Source organism: Moschus berezovskii, chromosome 5, assembly GCF_049115385.1.
Source record: "Moschus berezovskii isolate FMDL1 chromosome 5, NW_MosBer_1.0, whole genome shotgun sequence".
NCBI lineage: Eukaryota > Metazoa > Chordata > Mammalia > Artiodactyla > Moschidae > Moschus > Moschus berezovskii.
The window spans coordinates 100,711,653-100,731,809 of record NC_142464.1 but is presented as its reverse complement, the minus strand read 5'-3'; the positions used below and the strand labels follow the sequence as shown (position 1 = coordinate 100,731,809).

Here is a 20,157-nt window from a genome sequence, read left to right as displayed (position 1 = left end):
CATGTAAATTTTTAATTCACTAGGTTTTATTTTGGTGTTACACATGAAGTGGAGCCAGTTTTTTATCTTTCCTGGTCACAATATTATTATTAAATAATCCTTCCCTCCCTTCTTGCTCCTGCTGATCTAAAGTTTCTCTTTCATCATATACTAATTATTTATGTAGTGAACCCATTTGTAAATTTTCTATTTTGTTCCATGGTGTCATTGCCCAATCAATTTGTTCCTGCCTCATACTTGAAAGTATCTCACTTTAAGGTATAATTTTATATGATATAAAATGCACAGATCTTCAGGATCCAGTTCAATGAGTTTTGGCAAATACCTACAGATAACCCATACTACTATTAAGATATGAATGTTTCAATCACCCCGAGAGATGCTTTTTGCTTCAGTCAGTCCCCAACCATTTAGTTTTGCCTGTTCTAAATATTCCTGAACATGAAATAATTCAGTATGCACTCCCCTGTGCTCCACCTCCTTTCGTTCAGCACAATGTTTCTGTAGGTGATTTATGTTGTTGCACATACCCGTAGTTCATTGCTTTTTATGGTCGAGTGAATTCCATTGTGTGGATGTGCCATATTTCTTTACCTATTTCCTACTGGTACATATTTAGATTGCTTCTAGTTTGGAGCTATTATGAATACAACTGCTATAAACATTCCTGTGCAAGTCTTTTTATAAACATATTTTCATTTTCCATGGTGAACCAATGAATTAGAGATTTAAGATCCTGATATCTGACTACAAGGAAGGGCACTCTTCCTTTGGAGAAGATCCTAGAATCCACGGCCTAGGTTCTCTGAACATGCCATGTTAGGTCTCATTTTCTAAGCTGTCTCAAGAACAACATTTTAGATTTTCCTGACTCCCTAAATAATTCGGGCACTGCAGTGTTTTCTTTAAAGCTTCATTTGGTTGTCTTCCTCTACTACTTTAAATTTGTTAATCAAATCAATACTGAGTGCTCAACATGGTAATATCTATTTTGTGATTCTTCTTTATTTTCTTTCTCCTTTTTTATTTCTTTTCCTTTCTATAACCAGAATAGAAGTGAGTTTTTTTTCTTTACAGTTCAATGATTTTTAACACAAAGTTGTACACCCATCACTGCCATCTACTTTCAGAACATTTAATCACCTCAAAAAGAAACTTTATACCATTTATAATTACTCTCCATTTCCACCCCTAGGCTTAGGCAATCATTAATCTCCTTTCTGTCTCTATAGATCTCCCTCTTCTGGACGTCTCACATAAATGGAATTATATAATATGTGTTTTATTGTGCCTGGCTTCTTTAATTGAGCCTAATTAATATTTTTAAGGTTAATCCAGTTGTAACATGTATCAATATTCAGTCCTTTTTTATTGCTAAACAGTATTTTATCATATAGCTATACCACATTTTGTTTATACAGTTCATGGGCATTTGAATTTTTTCCACTTAACAGCTATTGCAAACAATGCAGCTATGAATATCTGAGTATCTTTTTCCAAAAATATATTTTATTTTTATTTATTTGCGTGCCAGGACTTAGTTGCAACATGTGGAATTTTTCAGTTGCAGAATGGGAAGTCCCTGAGTATGTCTTTGTATTGACATATGTTTTCATATTTCTCCTGGGTATATACTGGGTTGGCCAAAAAGTTTGGGTTTTTCCATAACAGCTTGCGGGAAAACTCGACGAACTTTTCGGCCAACTCAATACTTAGACATCTAATCATTGGGTGATACAGTAACTCCATGTTTAACATTTTAAGAACCTGCCATCTGTTTTTCCAAAGCGATGGAACCATTTTACATTCCTACCAGCAATAAATTAAAAGGCATATTTTGAACCTCTATGAAATGACAGCATAAACAGGACAAACCAAGGAATTCTAAGAAGAATGAATCTTTTCCCCTGCATGAGAGATGGAAGGTTGGGAGTTGATTTTCTTCTGTACTACTTTCTGAATCTATTTTCTATTCCGCACACTCCCTGGAGCTATTGTGGGCATGCATGTGCTCAGCAATCAATGCCATGGGGTTAGAGTGAACACTGACTTGCCAAGACCTCCTTCATTATGATGAAAAGCCCCTCCCTGTGTGCACACACGCACAAACACAACTTTTAAAAAATGCTTGTTAATTTCCACTACTACAAAGTAGAAAATACTTATCTTCCTTACCTTCTCTCTCTCTCTTTTTTTTTTTGATAGACGATGCATTTATTGCTTTCTTACTCAGAATTCAGACTACTATGAAAGTACTTTAGCTGAAGGAGGTAACAACTCCTTTTGCATTATTATATTCAAATAGGAACACAGAGGAGAGAAGACTGGAAGCATATTTAGTTGATCTTGAGCTGCCAATTTCATATAGCTGACAACATGAATTACATGACATAAAATGCATTCATTATTCTATCCATTCAAGAGTAAGTTGAGGTTTAAGGCAGATTAATGGCTGTCACATGAAGCTACTATTTGTCAGTCTTCAGTGAGCTCAAGCAAAAAACAAGGAAATTGGGAATGGACAACCTAGGGAGTCAAAGAATATTCATACGGTGGAGAAACAGCTCCAAGAGAAAAGCAGCTTCTGGTACTGAATTTGGCAATGGTACAAGTTACACCAGGAAACTACATTTCAGTGTTGAAAAGTTATTCTGTTATTTTGGGTTGGGGTGGGTTGGAAATAATATTTTATTGCTTGCTTAGGTGCCAAACTTCATACCACTGACAGATTACACTGTCAAATATTCTGGACTGAAAAATTGTTTGTTGTTCACCTTGCTTCTTGTGCTGTGTGTATAGAATGAATTGCGAAAGAAAAGAAGCAACATTACTAACATTCTAGAAAAGAAACTATGCTCAGAAACAAAAATCAGATCTAATTTTCTCTGTCCGTCCTGCTCAAGGAGCCACGTTTTCTTTAACCACTCACCTATAGAACCTGAAGAATCAAAGGACCTATGGAACAAAACACAGACTGGATCGTCCTCTCGTAGGGGAGGGGAAAGTCTCTTGCTGCTTGATTGATACAGAAAACAGAAGCCAGAATGAAAACAGTGAAGCTCACCAAACCATTCAATGGAGAAAAATGAGAAAGGCAGGCCCATGGGGGAGCGGGCAGAAGATGAAAGGGAGACTTGCAAAACATCACATCTAGGAATGAATTTCTCCTTTCCTTAGCACCCAAGAAAATATTAGGTCTAAGGAAATATGAGATTCTTCCTGCTTGAATTCCAGAGTAGAGTGGAAAGATATTTACATTAGATTTTAAGTTCTGGTTTTCACATTAGTAAGCATTCCCTAAACAGTGGTTATTTTAGTTTAGGTTTCCCCAGTAGCAGACTCTGAGACAAGAATTCAAATGAGGGGCTTCCCTGGTCGTCCAGTGGTCCAGTGGTTAAGACTCTTCCAATGCAGGGGGCACAGGTTCGATCCCTGGTGGGGGAACTAAGATCCCACATGCCATGCAGCATGGCCAAGAAACAAAAATAAATGAAAAATAAAATTAAAAACAAAAGAATTCAAAAGCAAAGAGTTTCTCTGGGAAGTAAAGAAAACTCAGAGCGAAAGTGGGCAAAAGAGATAAGAGAAGGAAAGCAGTTCCATTTTCAAGCCAGCCATCACCATGGGCAACTCCAGTGGGAACATCACCTCCCTCTTACCTCATTCAAGGGATGAAAAAGCTGAGCTGTTCATCTTCACTCAGTCATGGGTTGAGAGTTGCTCCCAGAGTCATTAACCAAAGGAGAAGGCAAAAGAAAGTCCACAGGCAAAGAAATCAAGATGCTGACAGTAGGAAAGTGTTAGTTGCTCGGTCGTGTCCGACTCATAGCAACCCCATGGACTGTAGCCCGCCAGGCTCCTCTGTCCATGGAATTCTCCAGGCGAGAATACTGGAGTGGCAGCCATTCCCTTCTTCAGAGGATCTTCCCTACCCAGGGATTGAACCAGGTCTCCCACATGGCAGGCAGATTCTTTACCATCTGAGCCACCATGTAGCTTCAGCAGAGGGAAGTCCAGCCTTTGTGCGGGGGCAGTGAAAGGCTGAGGGAATGTGAGTGGTGGCACCTGGGTCAGCTGCAAGTGACATGAAAGTAACCAGAGAACACATTCCCTCTTGGGGTACAGGGACCTTGTTTGCTGTGGTTTCCTTGATCGTGTCACATTTTAGGCACTCAATAAATACCGTATTCGTGAATACATGATAATAATTTGGCTTTAATCCTAGCACCATCATCTGTGGAAAACCTCTTTTCTCACATGTAAAAACAAATCTTCTATTATCAGTAATAAATGACAGAACCTAACATAGAGCCTGACCCACAGCGGGAACCAAGTAAATGGAAACATTGTTATTATATATCCATTTCCTTTTTTCATGGCCCTCCCTCCTTTGTTTTGCTTTTCTCTCACAGAAATGAAAGGTGGCTGGAGCACTTGATAGTGCATGAGTTTTTAAATCTGCAATGTATCTCAGCCCACACGAACGGTTTCTTCCTAAATGTCTACTTCATTGACTTTCATATATACGGGAAGCTGTGATAGCAATTCTTTCAAGAGAGAACCAACGCTTGTTAGTTTTGAGCCAAGACCACCACTATGGAACTATGAATGTGTTTTGAAGATCGAGGCTAACCCTTTTAACGTGACTGCTGCTTATACTAAGGTCAACGTTTGCCTTTTTCTGACCTGCTGCTCATCAGTAATTACTCCAAAGTGAAAATATGAAAAAAAAAAAAAAATCAAGGAGTAAGAAGAAAGTGTCAGGTATTTTCTGCTTTCTCATTCCCAAAAGTTCACTCACTCTCCTACTCTTGTAAGGTTTTATCTCAACACTCAACATGTATATTTCTTTCAAGTATCTAGTAAGATCCCAGGTCTGAATTCCAATAGCTCATTTACCAATTTCCATGAAACAAACCCTGAAAAATGTTAACTTCTCAGAGGATGGCACACAAGATGATAAAAGCTTAAATTATACCCGTACAACTTTCTTCATAAAAAATTTAACTTCTCAAAGGAAAAGAGTAAGTCCATTAGTTGTAAAGTTCAATCTTTCTTCTTACCTTCCAACAAATGTATAATACCCAAAGTGCTAGGCACTTAGTCCAACTAACCTGATGAATGCTTATTTCACTTAACTAGTTTGTGTTTTGAGATCTTCTTAAAATGTTGAGATCTTTAGAGTTTAGGATCTGTCTAAACCAGGTTTCCAGGAGCCAAGAACAGGTGAGGGTTAAGGCCACTTGGTGGACACTCCTCTATGAAAGACCATCTGTTGTGCTGCTGAGCTTATAACCAGGTCTCTTTACCAAGTTGCAGTGGCATGAACTTAAAACCTCCCAGAAAATCAGCACTCCACCAGTTTGAAACTCAAAACTGATCGTGATTCAAATGTAGGTATTTTCATCAACCCCCCTGGGGTCAAACCATTATCTTTCCTCCACCAGTTTTCACCCTTTGCGGCCTCTTTTCCCTCACTCTCCCTTTCAGTGTTATGTTTTTATCCTCTATGTTTCTGAAAAGAACAGTGGGCTAGATGACATATTGTAATAGTTTCTTATTGCTGCTTGTAACAAAGTACCCCAGAACTGGTGGCTTCAAACAACAGAAATGTATCATCTAACCGTACAGGAGGTCCGAGCTCAAATGGGTTTTACTGGACTAAAACAAGATTTCAGCATTGTGTTCTTTTTAGAAGCTCCAGAGGAGAGCTGCTTCCTTGCTTTTTTCCAGCTTCTCAAGGTTACTTGCGTTCCTTGGCTTGTGCCCTCCATCAGTCTGACCTCTGCTTGCATCTCCGTCCTCTCACCTAGAGCCTATGCTCCACAACAGGAGAGGCTACCACAATGAGAAGCTGGAGCAACGCAGCAAAGAGTAGCCCCTGCCGGCCACAACTAGAGAAAGCCTGTGCAAAGCAACCAAGACCCAGTGCCGCCAAAATAAATAAATGGAAGGCAAGAAAGGGGTTGGCACAAAAAGTCACCCGGAGTTTAATTAAATGCAATTGGCCCAACCCACCATAGGTAGAGACAGAATCATGGTATGAGATACCGTCTCTTCACGCCCCACATTTAAATTCCATCCAAGATCCTTTCTGTAACTAACAAGGTCCTCTTTGATCTGACCCCTGACTCCTTTGCATTTTGATGTCACACTACTCTCTCTTGCCTATTGCTGCTGCTGCTGCTAAGTCACTTCAGTCGTGTCCGACTCTGTGCGACCCCAAGGACAGCAGCCCACCAGGCTCCCCCATCCCTGGGATTCTCCAGGCAAGAACACTGGAGTGGGTTGCCATTTCCTTCTCTAATGCATGAAAGTGAAAAGTGAAAGTGAAGTCTTTCAGTCATGTCCGACTCTTTGCGACCCCATGGACTGCAGCCTACCAGGCTCCTCCGTCCATGGGATTTTCCAGGCAAGAGTACTGCTCTTGCCTACTACTATATACTAAAACTGTGTCCCTTCCAAAATTTATATGTTAAAACCTATTCCCCCAATGTGATAGTATTTAGAGGTGGGTCCTTTGGGTGGTGATTAGGTCATGAGGGTAGAGGCCTCATGAATGGAATTTATGCCATTAAAAAGGAAACTTTAGAGAGTTCCCTTGCCCTTTCAACCATATGAAGACACAGTGGGAAGATGCCATCTATGGACCAGGTGGTGGGCCCTCCCCAGAAACTGAATCTGCCAGTGCCTTGATCTTGGACTTCCCAGCCTCCAGAACTGTGAGATATAAATTTCTGTTTGTAAGTCACTCAGTCTATGACATTCTAACAGTCCAAACAGAATAAGACACCTACTCTACTCCCCAAATGCCTTTCTTCATGTTTCTAAAACATTCCAAGACTTTCCTTCCTCAGCCTAACTTATAAACCTCTTTTACATCTGATTCCTTGTATCACATCCACCAGGTTTTAACTCAGAAGTCATCTTATCAGAAAACTCTTCTCTAATTACCCTATTTAAAGCAAACCCTGTTCCCTATACCTCTCTACCCAACGGATACTAGCATTCTGGAATCCATTTTTTTTTTTTGTAATAACACTTACCAATTCTGAAATTATCATGTATAAACATGCTTCCCACTAGTCTATTTCTACTAGACTATAAGCTCCACAGGGGCAGGGAATTGTCGGTTCAGGTAGAAACTATCAACAATTATCCATTTAGGCCATGATACAGAAAGTCAGTCAACTATCATCTTTGTTACGTGAGTTGCTAACTTTGGTATCTACTACTCTCCCACCAGTCCATAATATCACATCATAACTAAACTTTGGATGTGGTTTGTCATTTCAAAGCACTGTCGTATAGTTTAATCCTTTGAATACTTATAACAATTCCATTAGGTGAGAATTCCCATTTTTAAAGATAAGGACACAGGTTTAGGAAAGCTATGTTACTTGCCACAGTGACACAGCCAGTTAAGACTATGGTAGAAATGAAATTTGTTCATTTTCACTCTGGGATGTGTATTTTGCTATACTGGACAGCCTTGATTAAAATGAAAAGAAAAAAGATAACATAGAAGTTATAACCCTAAAGCAATACAGATATATCAAAGGGCATTTAAAAATAAAGACTTTAGTTAGATCTCATAAATCTCTAAGGTAAAATGCAGTTCAAGTTCGAGAAGGATATAATGAATAGATGTATGAATGGCTGAGGAATGGAAAAAAGTACATGATGTAAGAGGAAATTCAGGCTCAGATGCCCAGGACAGAGAGTTCTTCACATTAGTCTGTGAAGTTAGAAAAGCCTCCTCTGAAGTCAGGAAGGAACTGTCACTTCCACTGCACAGATGGAGATAACGCAAGCTCTCTTTTGCAGGGATAGTCATTAGAAGACGGGGAGAAACAATGCCCAGATTTAGCAGAGAGTCTTTGCGTCACTTCATTTTGTTGATAAGGGCCCAGGATGTCAGAGCACGAGAGATGGGTGGGACGAACGGAGTGGGAGAACAGTGACTCTGCAGCTCTTTAGATCAAGATGTTCGATGTTTGAAGTACCTCAAAAGAAAAGAAGTGGAAAAACCTGTCTGTGGGTTAGTTAAGATCCAGAATGTCCTTTGGGATTTTGCTTTTACAAAGATTGATAGAAAGTCTCTCGTTATGTGTTTCCAATCACATTGTGGATTCACTGAGATGAAACCAACAAGTATTTCTTAAATTGTGTCCCTGGCATAGGAGGCAGTGCCTTGGGAAACTATAGTTTTAAAGGAAAGCTGAGTTCTCACAGACGTAAAGAGCCATCTGGCACACCACCTCCGCATACTACTTGAAGAAAAATTATTTCCAACAACATCGACAGAATCACAAATTTGGTCTTTGTCTAACAACACATAACACTTTAAGCAGTTTAGATAGTTTATAAATGTTTAAATCAAAAATACAAATTTTCCCTTTTTCTCCCAGTCAATTCAACAGACATTGAACCAAACATTACATATGTACAAGACATCATTAAATTGAAGGTCAAACTCAACCAATTTATCTTATACTTTAAAGCAGCATTTTCTAGTAACGTGTTTGTACATTGCCCTTGACATCTTTCTAACAAAGACTTTAAAGAAGATCCTTTTTAAGATTCATTTGTCTTCTTCATTAATACATTTTCATTTTCAACATTGCTAAGCATAGTTTAAACACTGTGGATAAGAGAAAGAAGGAAGAAAAGGAGGGAGGAAAGAAAAGGAAAGAAATGTCCTTAGCTTCCAGAAGTTAGCAGCCTAACCAGAAACACACACACAGTTTGCTATGGCAGAAACCATCTTGGCAAATAGATTAACTTTATTGTGTCTCAGTTTTCTCTCTGTATAATGAGGAAGTTGAATAAGATGATTGCTGAGATTCTTCACAGCTCTAACATCCTATAGGCCATTCAACATTTACTGAGCAATTGTTGCATGTGAAATGGGAAGTATTTTATTAGAAGAAACAAGATGTACAGCCTGAGTAAAACTCTTTCGGCTTTAAAGTGATTACAATGTATTGGCCAAATGTGAACAACTAACTGTACTAGAAGATGGCATGAATAAAGGTGCCGGGACACAAGAGGAAGATTTGATACAAATTCAGGACAGAAGGGGATGGAACAATGAGAGATCAGACAAGCTGGTTTAAGGACAGCAGAGAGATGAGGCTACCCTAGTATGAAGGGTAAAGGGTGTTAAAGGAAAGAGCAAGAACAGTAGGGAAGGAAACTCAGAAAACGCTGGCTATTTTAAAAGGTCAATAACAAGCTAATCAAACTTGGTTCTCAGAAAAAGACAGAAAAGGTGACTTTGGGATGAACTAAATCAACCAGCCCAAGGTCCTGGGGGAACTGCCTAGAAGCCAATTTCACACTGAATTCAGAAACCAGGGCTCATAAACTCATAAGATAATTCTTATTTTAATGCAGAAGAAATGGACCTAGAGAGATTGTCTGGCTGAGGTTGGTGTGTTGAAACTGAGGATCACTAAGGAAGCTAGAAGGTAATAGAGTGCTCAGTGTGGACAGATGGATATAGAAAAACCAGCAATGAGGAAATCTCAACATGTTCATCCAGACAATTTAAGTGTGTTCCCAATGAATCATTTCCCAGCATATGGACTGTTTCTATTTCCAAGGCTTCTCACAATGCAGTGAAGCAGTTCATTTTATCTTAAAATGGCAGGTTGATTAGGGTGTTTCAGATGATTGTCTTCAGAGGAGGAATTATGAAGAGGATTCAGGGATGAGCTCATATCACTGAGGCTAGAAAAACCCAATGAAAGAATCCATTTTAATATCTGAGTAGTATCAGACACCAGGAAGCCAGGGGACACGTGTTTGAGTTTAACCTCCCATGTCACCTAGCAAACACAATCCCTTATACATCAAGAATGGAAAGATGGGGCTGAGCTGGGATAGTGAGTCAAGCCTTGGTAGGGGAAGGCTGTGACTTAGATTGAGAGGAAGAGAATGATGGTGGTATAGGTGGTAGAAGCAGTTTCAGAGAGGGAGGGGTAATGGTGTGGAAGATGGAACCAACAGCCAGTTGATATCAGGAAGTCCGTGTCATAGTTCACCCTGGCATTGGCACAATGAGCTCGCGAACACAGGAGGCAGGTAGCAGGTATGGAGGTTGTGTATGGACCCAGTAGCATGGGCCCCATCCTCACCAAGACTGATTTAGCTATCAATGCTGCCAAAGGTTCAACTGGCCAGCAAACAGAGACAAATGCTGAACTTACCTGTTTCAACATCCCTCATAGAAACCGATTACCTACTTGATGGCAAGTTGATTGATGACATTGGACCTTTTTACTCTGGTAGGGGCAGTTGTTCCTCTGGACTGGAAGTGACACATATTCCTAACCATAAGCCCTCAGTCAGCATTGATATTTGGGGGCTTACAAGTGTCTGATCCCCTCAATAGGATCCTACATAACATCCCCTCTGATCAAGGGATACACTTATAGTAAAGGGGGTTGGCAATGGGCACATGTTGATGGGATTCGCTAGTTCTGTTACTCATGAGAGCTGCTGGCCTGGCAGAGTAACAGGGCCATTTTTGAAGGTCTAGATGCGGCTGGCACATAAGAGAGTCCAGTCAGAGCAAAGATACCTCTCAGGGGTAGGAATCAGGAATGTGTGATCCTCATATTGGTGACATGAGAGACAATGGCTGACCTTCAATCCTGAGGCCCAGGATTTTTTCTATACACACGAAAAAAAAAATGCCTTTCCTTCATTCGTTTTCTACAAGTGACATCAGAGGTTAAAAACAGAGGACCCAGATAACAGGTGTTTAGCATCAAGACTCCTGCCTGTAGTAGCTTCTTAGATACTCTATCCTCCAGCCCAGCCCTTTGAGGTATCCAATGTTTTTGAACAAGTGCAATCATTTCCAACAACATGGCCATTCAGAAACACTTCATTTATCCACAAGCTCTTCTGAGAGGATCTCTGCTTGACTGTTTCAAGGAGTTCTCTGCTGGTGACAGCTTTTCTGTGTTTGTCGAAGGATAGTCTAGCTGCCTTCAGGTTAATCTGTTTCAGGGGCTCCCCAGGTGGTGCTCGTGGTAAAGAACCCGACTGCCAATGCAGGAGATGTGAGACAGCAGTTTCGATTGCTGGATTGGGAAGAACCCCTGAAGCAGGGCAAGGCAACCCACTCCAGTATTCTTGCCTAGAGAATCCAATGGACAGAGGAGCCTGGCGGGCTACAGTCTATAGGGTCACACAGAGTCAGACACGACTGAAGTGACTTAGCACACACACAATCAGTTTCAGTCACCAATCCTCCAGAGGACCCAAGGATCCATTGAAGTCAGGGTGTGTTTCCTTTAGGACTTCCCCACATAACTAAAATAAGCTTCCTTTCCCCTCCTTTTCTTCCCCAAGGCTGAACTGGCCTGCTCATACTTCTTTCTGGTTGGCATATATGTTTTCGTCTTCTTAGACAATCTTAGGCCATGTAAGCACATGAAGCACATGTGGAGGTTTTAATCCTTTGTAGTACAGTCCATGGGGTTGCAAAGAGTCAGAAACCACTCAGCACTTGTCAGCAGCAGGACCAGTGCACACAAAAAAATCTCTAATTGAAGACACCCAACAACACTTTCTAAGAAATGTCAAGTGACCCCTCCTTTTAGGGTTCTGAAACTACTTACAGGAGTTCCTACACCTATTTTGTGCTTAGTTGTTCAGTCATGACTGACTCTTTGTGATCACATGGACTGCAGCCCGCCAGGCTCCTCTGTCCATGGGGATTCCCCAGGCAAGAACATTGGAGTGGGTTGCCATGCCCTCCTTCAGGGGATCTTCCCAACCCAGGGATTGAACCCAGGACTTCCGCGTTGCGGGTGAATTTTTTACCATCGGAGCCCTCAGGGAAGCCCAAGAATATTGGAGTGAGTAGCCTATCCCTTCTCAAAGGGAACTTCCTGACCCAGGAATCGAATCAGGGTTTCTTGCATTGCAGGCAGATTCTTTACCAACTGAGCTACCAGGGAAGCCCATACCTATTTTTAGGGGACTTTTATATGACTAACATTATATACAAAATTTTATTTATTTTTTGCTATACTGGGTCTTCATTGCTATGTGGGCTTTTCTCTAGTTGTGGTGAGTGGAGGCTACTCATTGCAGTGGCTTCTCTTGTTGCAAAGCACATGTGCTTTAGTAGTCATGACATATTGGCTCTAGAGCACAGTAAGTTGTGGTACATGGGCTTAGTAGCTCCACGGCATGTGGGACCTTCCCAGATCAGGGATGGAGCCCGTGTCTCCTGCATTGGCAAGTGGATTCTTTAACACGAAGCCACCAGGGAAGCTCCAAGACTAAGATTTTTAAAGTTTGTTTTCCTCTAATAAATTTTAAAACATATACAATAAAGAGATTAATTCCATATTTTACCCAGATCAAAGCTCTAGAATCTAGACAGAGCCAAATATTAATATTTGGTATCCATGGTGACTGAATAGCAGAGGACCCTGGAGAATCAGGATGTCAGGATTCAAATTCCAACTCTAGCACTTTCTACCAGTCATGAGAGCTTCAGAAAGCTGCTCAAATTCTGTGTCTCAGTCCTCTTGTATAAAACTAGCTTCATAATATCACCTTCCTCATGGAGCTGTGAAAATTAAACGAGTTAACACATGTGGATCTCCTGGAATAGACCTTGGCACTCAGTAAGTGCGAGCATTTACTGGTGGTTGTTACTGGTTGTTGTTGTCGGCTGTTGTCTAGTTGTTACTTGATTGATGAATCCTAGGGGCAGGTGCATCCCCACAGAAGGTGGAACCGTTCTCAGCCACAATACTGCGTGAGTCATAATAAAATCATGCTGCCAACTTCCTGAACTATTGAATTACTTGAGCTTCTACATACAATCCTTTTTTTTTTTTTTTAAAGCTACCTTTTCTCTTTGAAGTTCACAGATTACAGAGGCTCTTTCCTCAACTCCACCTTTCCTTTTCAAGGACATTAAATCCCAAAGAAAGCAATTTGGAAATGATTTCTTTTATTGCCACCCTTTTGTAGCTCCTCTTCCCCCATTCATCCTTCCATCTCATTTGTACCTAAAGAAAAATGATACTTCATTCATTATATTGTCATACTGTGCAGCTTATAACTGTTTTGTATAAGTGTATGTGTCTTTCATATCAAAGACTTAACGTGTACTATCCCTTTCCTTGATTTCCTTGGTGGTACAGTGGTAAAGAATCCGCCTACCAATGCAGGAGACTCAGGTTCGATCCCTATGTTGGGAAGATCCCCTGAAGAAGGGCATGGCAACCCACTCCAGTATTCTTGCCTGGAGAACTTCATGGACGAAGGAGCCTGGCCAGCTACAGTGCACAGGGTCACCAAGAATCAGACACGACTGAGCGACTGAACAACACTGGGAAACTGACACACATTCCATCTCCAGAGATCTGCCTAGGGTCCTCACCTCACGGAACTCTGCCTTCCTGCTCACACTGCTCCCTCCTCTGTTTTGTCTTTGATTAGTCATTCAGTAAAAGTTATTGAATACCTACTCTGTGCCAGGCACGTCTTGGAAATGCAAGATGAATAAGACATAGCCTTTTCATTTACCCAACAAATATTTGTGTACCCAGGCTCTGAGTTAGATGTGGTAGAGATGGGAAAAAAAAAAAGTTCCAGGCTTTCAACAGGCTTTTAAACTTCTGAGAAGACAGTCAACATAAATTTTTTAAAAGTATGATTTGTTATAATAAATGTATGGTGCAGGAGTACAGAAGAAAGACCATCTAACCCAGCTTAATGAAGTCAGGAAAACTTGAGAGAGAGGAAAAAATGAAGCTTGGATGAAGATAAGTTTGCCAGACAGGATAAAGAGAGAGATTCAAGAGCTTTGAAGCAATGTGGCACTTGAAATCTGGCTAGTGTATATGAGAAACAGAATTTAAAATTCCATTTCATTTTAGGTGTGTGTGTTCAGTCCTGTCCGATTCTTTGCTACCCCATGGACTGCAGCCCGCCAGACTCTTCTGTCTATGGGATTTCCCAGTCAAGAATACTGGAGTGTGTTGCCATTTCTTTCTCCAAAGATTCTTCACGACCAGCAATCTAACCCACATCTCCTGTGTCTCCTGCATTGGCAGGCAGATAATTTACCACTGGGCCACCTGGGAAGCCCCACTGCATTTTAGTTCCCTTTAATTAAACTGGAAATGGCCACATGCGGCTCTTGGCTACCCTGCTGGACAGAGTGGATTGCACCAGACTATACCCCTGAAAAGGAAGGAGACTGTCTTCTCTTTACTGTTTTTCCACTTCTTACTGACTGGAAAGCAGATGCTGTGGCAAGTCACCTTAGACCAGCAGACGGGACATCGCCCCAGGGATGGAAGCAAGACAGTAGAAAGGACCATCTTTCAGTTTAGCTTAAGCTCACATTGTCATGTGAGAGAGACATCAATCTCTGTATTGCTTAAGCTGTTGTTAGTTTGAATCTTTATACCGCAGACAAATTTGTATCCAAACACAATGTCTCTTACAATAATGAAAAGCAATAGTCATAATCTTGCTAAGATTTTTTTTGAGATTTTCCTGTGTACAAGCCCCTGTGCTAGCTGTTTTAAGTGCTTGCATCCAATTTAATCTCCGCACATAATGATAAGGGAGATAATTGTTTATTCCCATTCTGCAGATAAAATGAAGCCTTACCACAGTGGCTCATTAGTGGTAGGATTAGATCTAACAGCAAACCATATTCTAGGGAACAGATATATAATATCTTTTCTTTTTTAAGGTTCAAGTCAGCTTTTATCAGCTTGACCTTTATTTCCTCTTTCTTTAAAACTTATTTATTTGTTTGTTTGGCTGAGCCAGGTCATAGCACACAGGATCTTCAAACTTCGTTGAGGCATGTGGGATCTAGTATCCTGACCAGGGATCGAACCTGGGCCCCCTACATTGCGAGTGCCGAGTTTGAGCCACTGGACCACCAGGGCAGTCCCATACATAATATCTTATCATTAAAGATCAGGAAAACTGAGTGTAAATCAGAGTTTTAAAATGCAGAGATGATATTTATGTCTGTGGCAGACATTCTCAGCCATCTACCCAGCACCTGTTACCTCCCTCTTCCTGAAAACAGAACCTCAATTTGTTTAACGAATGGGTGGAGATTCTTTGACATCAGGAAGAGTAGGTTTCCACTGCAGAACCCAGGAGAGAAATTCTGATTGGTCTAAACTAGTAATAGTAGTTTCATTCCCCTTGGCCAGTAATTGGTCTAAGGACAGGTAAGTGGCACAGTTCTGATCAATGAGATGTAAACACAAGTTTGATAGGGAGGGTGACCCTTTCCAAACAAAAAGCCACAATTCTGCCCAGAATGAAGATGCAAGGATGGAAGTGTGGCATCCATCTTGCAACTTTAATGATAAAACCCAACACTGAAGAAGGCAGAGTGGAGAGCTAAGTGAAGTTCTTGATGACATTATTGAGAATGTCCAGACATTCTCCTTGTCTGGACAACCTAACTCCAGACTTCTTGTAAGATGAAAAAAACGAATCGCAATTTACTTAGGTCACTATCAATCAGGTTTCCAATTACTTATAGCTGTAAGCCTTCCTGATACACATATATGTACACCTACCTTTTGTTTTCTTAGGAAAGACAAGGAAAAGTCACACAGCTTACAGTGTTATTTTGCACACTCTCGGCTGACTGCTGCTACTGCTGCTGCTGCTAAGTCACTTCAGTCATGTCCGACTCTGTGTGACCCCATAGATGGCAGCCCATCAGGCTCCCCCGTCCCTGGGATTCTCCAGGCAAGAACACTGGAGTGGGTTGCCATTTCCTTCTCCAATGTGTGAAAGTGAAAAGGGAAAGTGAAGTCGCTCAGTCATGTCTGACTTGTAGCGACCCCACGGACTGCAGCCTACCAGGCTCCTCCATCCATGGGATTTTCTAGTCAAGAGTATTGGAGTGGCTTGCCATTGCCTTCTCCATCTCGGCTGACTGCTGGAAGCCAATTCCACTGGCTCATCCACAGTAAGAATTGTTTTGTTGCTGTTCTTTAGTTGATCAGTCGTGTCTGACTCTTTTGTGACCCCGTGGACTGCAGCTTGCCAGGCTCCTCTGTCCATGGCATTTACCAGGCAAGAATACTGGAGTGGGTTGCCATTTCCTTCTCCTTTTCCTGACCTAGGGATCGAACCCACGGCTCCAAATTCTTTATTATTTAGGAACTAGGGAAGCAAACATCATTTTAGTCTCTCTCAAAACACCTATTTTGGTGAGATAGAAAAATAGACCTTAATAGGTAACAAAGTTCAGGCAAAATGCATATTTTTCTCTTTCCCACCCTTAAACTAAAAAAGAAATTTCCCCTCAATTAGAAATATTTCTTCAGTAATGTTTTGATATGTAAAGCACTTATATTCTGTTGTTTTCCATTCATTCCGTTCCATTCCGTCGCTCAGTCATGTCCAACTCTTTGCGACCCCGTGGACTGTAGCCTACCAGGCTTCTCCGTCCATGGGATTCTCCAGGCAAGAATACTGGAGTGGGTTACCGTTTCTGTTAATATTCTGAAATTGTAAAATAAATTTCTGTTATCTTTCTTTTTTAATTTATGTTTTAATTGAAGGAAATGTTTGGCAGAAACCAACAAAATTCTGTAAAGCATCCTATGTAATCTTTCTTAATCTCTGTAGTTTTAGAGAAAAGCAGAAGCACTAAACTTAATGCATTAAGAGGATTCATTCAATGGGTATACCTTGCCACACCAAACATAAACGAAGAATTCAGGCATGTTCCAGAATGACTAAAGTTTAAAAATGGGCTTAAATCATATATAAATAGAAGAGGCAGAAATACTGTTTTGCCCTTGAATTATACTGGAAAGCTGATTTATTCTATAATTCCAAGTCTGAAAGAAGAAGAAATGATTTTTATGCAATCAATTATCCAGAAATTCAAACAAATTCTAAAATCTTTTGGAATGCTAGATATAACACTTTTAGTTGAAAGGAGAAAGAGCAGATATATCTCTAGCCATATGTTAAATTTGTTGTTGTCCAGTTGCTCAGTTATCCGACTCTATGACTCTATGGACTGCAGCATGCTAGGCTTCCCTGTCCTTCACTATCTCCTGGAGTTTGCTGTGTTGCCTGTTAAATAAAGATGCACATATACAAATATATATTATGCCACCACCTTAACTACGGGGTTAATCTTTAATCTGATTCACAACTGAAAAGATCATGTGGCAGCTGGTTTTATACTATTTCATTCACAAAAAGAGATCCATTAGACAAGCACATTCTCCCCTGGAATTTCACAGAATAAAGGCGCCAGACACATTTTTCTTTCAAACACCAAGCTATGCAAAATATTTCTAGATATAAACAGAAGGATATGAAACAGCAAATTAAGCAATTGTCAGACAATCTTCAGCATTATCTGTGTTTTTGAGAGATCTGACAAAAGTTGAAAAAGCAGTTTAAGGAAAAAAATATTGGAAAAAGCAACATACCTTAGAGATGATTAATGGTTCCCCATGCTCCAAACCACCTTTCAAAGTAAAACCCCAGGGAGCTCCTCCCTGGAGGAACGCTTCCAGATAAATGTACCGTCCCCTGGAGGTCCTGTTAGGGGTTAGTGTTGCACTGGTCTCATCGAAGTTCTCAGTAGTCCTCATCATGGCAAACACATGATGCCTCGAGTTAAATTTTAAACGCCTGAAGCCGTTTCAGGAGAATGGTGTTTAGCATTATGCCATCCTTCGCAATCCAGCTGGCCAAAAAAGACGTTTTCAGAAACTAATTCTTTCAGATGTAAAAGGTTCTTGCGAGCTTAACTGCAAGATGCTGAGCCAGGAGGATTTTTCACTTCAACGTTTCTGAATGCAACTCTCCTCCTGGAATTCCCGGTTCTCACTAAAGCCCCAGAGGGGTGTATATCTCTCCACTCCGTTAAAAAAAAGAAAAAGAAACAGACTTCTTTCACTGTCACTCTCCAGACTGCCTCTATTTCACACACACCCACGCCAAAATTTTTCCAGCAGATTATACAGAGAAACTTAAAGTCGTCTTACAATATAGTAAGAAAATTGCAAAAACTCAACTGCGTACCTCAATTTTGATTGATTATCAACCCTTTCATCCTCTCTGAGTGAAATTTACCATTACAATAGCCTCCCATCTTCCCAGAAGTAGCTTTAAAAGAAAGAAAGCACTAACTATGCTTCTGCCAGTTTCAGAAGTTTCTAACTTGTTCCAAACAGATAAGCTGTGCTGATACTTGTCTATGTTTTTCAGCAATAAGTTCAATCTGTTTCTTGAAGAAAAAAAAAGTTTTCCTAGGATGTAGAGAAAAATGGAAAAAACCTCGATAAATTAACCTTCCCTGGAAAAAATATCCAGGAGGCAGCTCAATCCTTTCTTTGGTATTTTCAGTGATGAGCAGCCACTACTGCAGCCAAGGCTGTACTTGCCTTTTCTGAGAGAAAGAGTAAGGAAGCGAGAGGAAAATGGATTAAGGCAAACAGAGGAACCGCAACCTTTCTGCACAGTAAGCGCTGCTATGTGGAATTCAGTTCCCCACAAAGACCCGACCAATCACAACAGTCTTTCACTTGATAGACCATAGACAGTTAAAAATACGGTACTCACAGCTAATTAGCAAGTAGCAAAATAGCTGATGGACTAACCCCTTTTTCCAATTAAAGCAGAATCCCTGGGAGCCAGCACAGGCATTGACATTTTTTAAAAAAACCTCTGGGCAATTCTGCCCTGCGGCCAAGTTTGCAGAGCTTTTTGGTAAACATTTAAGTAAGTGTCACGGTGGTAGCACAAGGGCTTTATTTTGTTCATTAGAAGAAAATGACAGGTAAAATTTATAACTGGCCTCTCATCTTGAAATAAGACTCTCCAATCAAATTTCTCCTTGTTTGATTCAGTACAAACAGGTCGCAGGCTTTATTCTATATTGTGATCGTTATCTACTTTGTTATCCATTCTTTAAATGAAAAGAAATAGTGTCGGACAAGTAATAAGCACTCAAGGTGGAATGTTGTTTGGATTTCAGGTTAGCAATGGAATTTTGTAATAATGTTACATAAAATTTGACATCAAAACTTTCTATTAAAAATTTAAATAGTGCAAGATAACTGTATCTTTTAGCCAGAAGCCCCAGCTATTAAGTTGGAACAACTTAGAATTATTTCCAGGGGATATTTTGCTAAAATTTTTTTTGTTTAAAAGTTCGTGATGTGAATTGTGTTGGATACTGACATTTTGATATCAATTTAATTTTGGTGTTTGTACCTATAGTTAATGAAAAGTTAAGATAATAAAGAAGCAGATATAATATGCAAAGAAGTCTGTACGATGTTTAAGGTACAACAACACATGACAAGTGTTATTTGCTTTTCAGTAATAAGTTCATCTGTAGGGCTCAAAGACAAAATAAAGTAAAATCTAATTTTAATGTCATGATAGTATTTTAGTGAAAACAAAAGGTGTACAAAATGAAAGTAAATGGTAAACATTGTTTGATTCTTGGATAATTTATGCAATTTTTATTGGGGCTTCCTTTTACAACTTAATTTATAAATAAAGAATAGAAGGTGAAATCTTGACTTTTCATTCACTCCATTATTAAAACATATACGTATACAGAGAGAGAATATTTAAATAAAAACCAAGGTAAATGAAGTTTCTTTCTGAAAAGTATTTTTTTGTATGTGGCATTTACAATCTTGCTCCTGATTCATTTTGTAAAATATGGGATTTCATAGAATCAACGTTTAATATTAAAAGTAATAAAACCAAAAACAAAATGGAAAGGAAGTAAGAACACGTTAAGCAGTGAAGAAACAACTCAGGGCTTGTGGATTGATGAAACCTCTATTTTATATAACCACCAAAAGTATTTGACATAAATATTTAATGAAAATTGATAAATAATTTGAAAAATAAACCATATAGAACTTGTTGGACACAGTGTAGCAACTGATTGATCAGGGTTAGAATAACTTTTTCCCCCTTCTTCCATTGCTCACAATCAAAGAACGTATCCTTGTTTTGAAGGTGAGTGCATAGAGGCCTTGGGAAGCCTAAATAATCTGACCAGAGTCATCCTGCAAGCAGCCTTCTTGTTGTTGTTCAATCACTAAGTTATGTCCGGCTCTTTGTGACCCCGTGGAT

General features: G+C 40.1%; 1 protein-coding gene across 2 annotated transcripts in view; it reads right to left on the bottom strand.

Moving 5' to 3' along the window:
- The window catches only part of SHROOM3 (shroom family member 3), a 333,657-nt gene extending 315,991 nt beyond the window's left edge, over window positions 1–17,666 (bottom strand). For both annotated transcript variants that reach the window (XM_055434908.2, XM_088836401.1), the window contains exon 1: window positions 17,484–17,666. In XM_055434908.2, coding sequence (XP_055290883.2) covers window positions 17,484–17,651 — 168 coding nt within the window. In that variant the 5' untranslated portion in view covers window positions 17,652–17,666. The remainder of the gene's footprint in view (window positions 1–17,483) is intronic.
- Between the last annotated feature and the right edge of the window lie 2,491 nt (window positions 17,667–20,157).